Raw genomic sequence first — 6,161 nt, 5'->3', positions numbered from 1 at the left:
TGCCATAGCATAGCATGGCACATAGCGTGATTCGTGGGCACGTTTGTGCCGTGATCATGCCACAAAGAAGGTGGGCGCATCTGTATGTGTGTTATAAACATAGAAACAGAGAATTTGACTGCAGATAAGAACCAATTGGCCCATCTAGTCTGCCCCATTTTTAAACATATTATTACCTCAACCCTTATTGATCTTTACTTCTTCTGAAGGATATCCTTATGTCTATCCCATGCATGTTTAAATTGCTCTACTATCTTTCTTAGCCTCTGCCACCTCTGATGGGAGGCTATTCCACTAGTCCACAACCCTTTCTGTGAAGTAATTTTTCCTCATATTTCCCCTGAGCCTACCTCCCTTCAGTTTTAGAACATGTCCTCTTGTTCTAATACTTCTCTTTCTTTGAAGAATGTCTCCTTCCTTTACCTTGTTAAAACCCTTTATATATTTGAACGTTTCTATCATGTCCCCCCTATCTCTACTCTGCTCCAAACTATACATATTAAGATCTTTTAGTCTTTCCTGGTACTTTTTGTGGTGTAGGCCTTGCACCATTTTAGTTGCCTTTCTTTGTACAGTCTCTAATGTATTAATATCCTTCTGGAGATATGGCCTCCAGAACTGAACACAGTATTCGAGATGAGGACGTACCAATGACCTATACAGTGGTATTATCACTTCTTCTTTCTGTTACTGATTCCTCTCCCTATGCAACCAAGCATCTGACTTGCCTTCCTCATTGGTTTGTTACAATGTTTGCTTGCCTTTAAGTCACCTGAAATAGTGACTCCTAGATCCCTTTCCTCTTCAATACTTTCCAGTATAGTGCCATTGATACTAAATTTAGTCTTTGGAGTTTTAAGACCCAAGTGCATGATCTAGCATTTTTTGGCATTAAACTGTAGTTGCCATGTTCTTGACCATTCCTCTAGTCTACCTAGATCATCAATCATTTGTTTTACTCCTCCTGGTGTGTCTACCCTGTTGCATACCTTTGTGTCATCTGCAAAAAGGCATAGTTTCCCTTCAATACCATTTGCAATGTCACAAGTAAAGGAGGGATGTACAACGTGTTTAGAAACAGTCATTCATTTATTGAAATGTGTAATGAAAAAATACAAAAGTTCACAACATTTAATATTACATCAAATAAAAAATCACCAAAATCTCACCCTAATGAAAATCATAAGTATTCCACCAACAGACATTAAGAAAAGGCAAATAAATGGATGACATGAAGGCCATACTGACACAGTATGGGAGTACATTACAGCACTGTCCCTGTGCAAACAGCATGGTCCTATCTAAACAGGCATATAACCTTCAAACAGATTATAGTGTACAGCAGTGATTGCAGTAGCATGTAAATCAGCCAGATACACAATTGGATGGATGATAAGTTTCATTTTTGTTACTATTATTATTATTTTTTTTTAACTCAATGAAAAAAACTATAAGAACCGTCGGCAGAAACTATATTTCTTAAACTAATATAGTATCTGTTCTTGGGAGATGTCTCTTTTTGAGTGCAGCCAAATGAAAAGCAGACACAAAGCTTTCAGTGATCATGAGGGATAAACTAAGAGCAACAAACTTTGAGGTTGATTCAATTAGCTGTGAGGTTCCATTAGTAACCATATATGGGGATGTAGTCATTAGGCTGCAGGGGGAGAAGTTAAGGTTAGACATTAGAGGGAGGATAGGGGTAGGGATTAGGGAATACTTAACGGAACTGATGGTCACATAACTGCCAAGACCCGTAAGTCGCGCTGGAGCTGCTGCAGCTGTCAGGAGCAGGTAAGTCGCTGCTGGGCCACCAGGGATGAAATGTTGAATTTTTAACATGTCAACAAGTCATCAGTATCGACATGATAAGTGTAGATATGGTCAATGTCGACATATCATATCACACCCGCCATATGATCTTTAGGTACTGATCTACTGTACGCTCATTTTTACTTGCACCTCACAAAATGAGTGATGTTTTTGATACTGTAATAACGGTAATGTGTGCAGAAACATAATATGTAAGGTTACTTGAATAGGTCATCTTAGGTCTATAGTTGTCATACAAGCAAGTTGTCTAATTTTTATTGTGAAAACTCAGAATCATAGTACTTTAACTCTATCAGTGCTGATTAGAGGCATAAAGTTGTACTTCAGAAACAGCCACATTAGTATTTTTATAATTTATTATAGTATTTGCTCATACATATATTTTTCAACATTTTATGTTTGTTGTGAGCAGCAGTGTGTACAATATATTAAATCAGCATTATCTCCTACAAACGATGAAAGCAGCCATTTTGTGGGCTGGACCAAGATGAATGAGAACTAGTGACATCACTTACACATCAACAGTAATACGAGAGAATGAATGGTCTGCAATCTCACTCTGCTCTGGTTCAGCCCAGAAAATGCTGCCCCCGCTGTCTGCAAGTTCACTCTAAAATTAAATAGGGACTGCCGCATTATTCAATAAAAAAATGCACAGTCAGGGATACAGGCTTATGACCACCATATTTCACTGGCAGTGATCAAAAGCACATAAATATATATACTGTATATCACGTATCCTATAATTCCATAACTCCCAGTTGTCTTGATTTTGGACCCGAATCTCTGACTCTAGGGGGTAAATTTACTAAAGTGAGGGTTTTTAGAAATGAGTTTTAAAAGTGATGTTGCCCATAGCAACCATTCAGATTCTACTTAACATTTAACTAGCAGCATCTAGAAGATAATAGCTAGAATCTGATTGGTTGCTACAGGCAACATCACTTTTAAAACTCACTTCTAAAAACTCTCACTTTAGTAAATTTACCCCTAGAAATCATAAATCTGCTTTGCAGGAATGAGTAAATGGTTGGGAGCGGGGATGTAACAGGGCTTTCCTGCTCCCTGCCCGGGCCACGGCCCCTGAGCACTTGAAGTCATAACATCATGCGGAGGGGGTGGTATCGACAGTTCCGGGACTTACAACACTGACCTCAGGATGCTCCAGGGGCTGTAACAGCTGTAGTGTGCACGTCTGGGGCATCCTAAGGATGCTCAAGGCAGCACTGCAGTAGCTATTCTGGCTGCTTGGTGCCATTCAAGGCACTCTGCTAGCCAGAAGCAGGGGCCGTGGGTGAGTGGCAGTGCTGCCCACAACTGTCTCCGCGGCAGCACAGCTCGCACACCCCTACTTATGGCCCTGGCTGGGAGCATCCGGGGGAAGGGGTCGGGCCAATCAGGTATTATAGTTTGTAAGTGCCATGGATGGGGCTTATTTTATCCCTATTTACTTTTTAAAATGTTGGCAGGTAGTTATTTCATCAATGCACCCACCACCTTTAACACATTTATTTGGGATAGATAAAGAGGCTCTATGTCCTTGGATGTTATTATGTAAACAGTATATCACTCAGCAATACTGGGTCAACTCAACAAAACAGTATATTACCCCGGAAGCATAATATATTGGCAAAAGAGATTGCTTATATTATCAACCACATTCCAAATCCCATGTAAGAGAATAGTTAGTGATCTTTTAATATTTTTGCAGAAATTAAAAATAATTCTCCAGTCTATAGGCAAGGAGTCAGGAATCTCTGCTGTTTGCATGTTTTGGTTGCTGCCTTTATATGTTATTAGTCCCATAGCACAATTTCTGCAAATGATCATAAATAAAACACGATTTATTTGCATTGCTGTCAATCTATTATGTCAGCTTAGACCTCAACTTTAGATTTGTAGCACTATTGGATGGTAATACTTTCCCCAGCGGAGAAGGCACACTGCTGAGTGAGCATAAAACTGACATTATCAGTTCACAAAATATAAAACAAAAAAACACAAATTGTAAAAACACACTACATACAAACATCATTTTGCTAAATACAGATTCACATTATGACAATGATGGACTGAGGTACTCTGGAGATTACATGAAGCACCATTGACGTTGACTGATTCCTGACGTGTAGATTTCAGACTCAAATCCAGTCCATTAGAATCCTAAAGGAGAAAATGTGTAGCTATGAGGAAATATTTCCTACAGGTTAACAAATTGACCCTCAGCGCCCAGCACCTCAGCCTCAAATGAGAAGACAAATGGCAAAGACTTTGATACAGTGTTGCAAAAATAATATTGTTACACAAGTGTGCCATTCTTTATCAGGGCTTACATTCTCCAAGCCAAAATCAGGTGATTATCAACTTTTATATATTAAAGTTATATGACATATCTATTATATCTACTTGTGAGGTGGAGATTTCAGCTGGCATGTATCAAGAGTTGGAAAGATGGCAGTCTGCTCTCCGACATCTTCCTTCCCTAAGCTGGCCATACACGGCACAATAATGCAGACAGATAATCGGGCAGGAGCGACTACTGCCTGATAGTAGGAACGTCTCCATACACTACACAATGTATTGAGACGATTTCCACTCACAACCTGTAGTCAGGTGGATCGGACAGGTTGGAAAACCAAACCGAATGATCCAGATGTTTTTCAACCGTATTCAGGCTGTGAATGAGCATCGTTTAAGTCCATACACTAAACAATAAATATTCAAACCAGTCGTTTGATCAGCTCAGTTGCACGATCATCATGGAGTATATGGCAAACTTTATTTACTGGCTTCTTCTAAAAAAAAAGCAAAGACTTGTAGGGTGAAATGTAATAGGGTGAGAGTTTAGAAAATGTGAGAGTATAGCAGTAAACAGCAGTAAACTCTCACATTATGACAGTGGTTGAGTTTTATCTTCAAAATGGGAAAACATCTGGATGAGAGTTTAAATCATGGGGGTTTATTGAGTCTAAAAAGATGGGAGTTTGCATGTTCTCAGACTCTATTACATTAGTCTAATTTAAAAAGTGTGAGAGTTTACTGCTATACGCTCACATTTTCTAAACTCTGCCCCTATTACATTTGGTAGTGTCCAAATATGGATCACGTTACTTAATCTACAGACAGTTTGACTGCACATCTGCTTGGATCCCACAAGCAACAATGGGAACGGTCAGAATATGACTGCAGAATGGACAGTTGCAGTCGGGATGCAATCGGGAAACCGGCTGACGTGATCCCGACAGCCGGCTTCCTGACTGCTTTATCCCTGCGTGGGTTAAATGACAGGTGTCTATATCTAGGCGCCTGTCATTTTCCCGATGCCGGGAGACAGGCGCCCGGCATCCCGATCGAAGGGATGCCGGGTGCCGCGAGCGGACAGCTGTGGGGGGGGGGGGGTTAGGTTTAGGGCACCCGGGGGGACTTAGGGTTAGGCACCCCCCCAGGAGGGTTAGGGTTAGGCTAGGGGGAGGGTTAGGCACCTCCGGGGGGACTTAGGGTTAGGCACCCCCCCGGGGGACTTAGGTTTAGGCAGCGGGGAAGAGGGGGGCTAGGGTTAGGCACTTAGAGGGGGGATTAGGGTTAGGCACTTGGGGGGAGGTTAGGGTAAGGCAACCCTAAGGAGGGTTAGGGTTAGGGGGTTAGGTTAGGTTACTTTTTCTTACCTCAGGACGCTCGGGATTTCCAGCGCTGTCGGGCTGCCAGGATCTGTTGATCTGTCGGGCTGCCGCTGCCGGGAATCGAACCGGCCTTGCGGCCGGCGGTATTTCATACCTACTCTGTTGCAGTCATTGTGTGACCGGCTATTCCAGTCACTTGTAGAACATGAGTATAACAACAACTGCGCATTTAATCGTTCTCCCAATCTCTGCGTTAATATTAAGTTGTAATTGTCTTTAATTAGCATCAACATGCAGGCCTAGACTTACTAAGCGGCAGCTTACAAAACGTGCCATATTCTGCATTTCAAATTTCGTTGTCAAAAGTGGCACTTGCAAATCTTAGTAAATCCAGCCCTTGGTGTTGTAGAAACACACAGGATAACAAGAGTAGTAATTACTGTAGGTGATATAATAAAAACCTGCCATAAATAACACAACATACTGAGCATATGAACTCATTTTATTGGTTGCTCAACTACGTTCATCATCCACCCCTCTATTGCTGCATGATAACACAGGAGATAAAGGGACCAAGCCTTCGTATTGCTGACACTGTGCTTCATGAACTTAGCATAGACAGGTGCAGTTCCTGAGTATTATCCGACTTACTTGGGGTCCCACTTCTTCGTGGGGAGGGGCTACGGCCTCTGGTTATCTGGAATAAGT

The 6,161-nt window shown here is 41.6% G+C and overlaps 1 protein-coding gene across 2 annotated transcripts in view; it reads right to left on the bottom strand.

Annotated features, from left to right (window-relative positions):
• Positions 1-2,792: 2,792 nt before the first annotated feature.
• The window catches only part of SPATA18 (spermatogenesis associated 18), a 46,282-nt gene continuing 42,913 nt past the window's right edge, over positions 2,793-6,161 (bottom strand). The window contains exons 12-13 of one of the 2 annotated variants that reach the window (XM_088475282.1): positions 6,105-6,150; positions 2,793-3,996 (exon numbers count right to left, since the gene is read on the bottom strand). In XM_088475282.1, the coding sequence (XP_088331408.1) occupies positions 3,989-3,996; positions 6,105-6,150 (54 nt within the window). In that variant the 3' untranslated portion in view covers positions 2,793-3,988. Of the gene's footprint in view, positions 3,997-5,918; positions 6,151-6,161 lie in introns of those variants that run through there. The other variant, XM_088475281.1, reaches the window with a different exon arrangement.

Source organism: Taudactylus pleione, unplaced genomic scaffold (genome assembly GCF_031769625.1).
Source record: "Taudactylus pleione unplaced genomic scaffold, aTauple2 ptg000169l, whole genome shotgun sequence".
Taxonomy (NCBI): Eukaryota; Metazoa; Chordata; class Amphibia; order Anura; family Myobatrachidae; genus Taudactylus; species Taudactylus pleione.
Note: the sequence above shows the minus strand (reverse complement) of the source record. Positions and strands in the feature narration are given on the sequence as shown.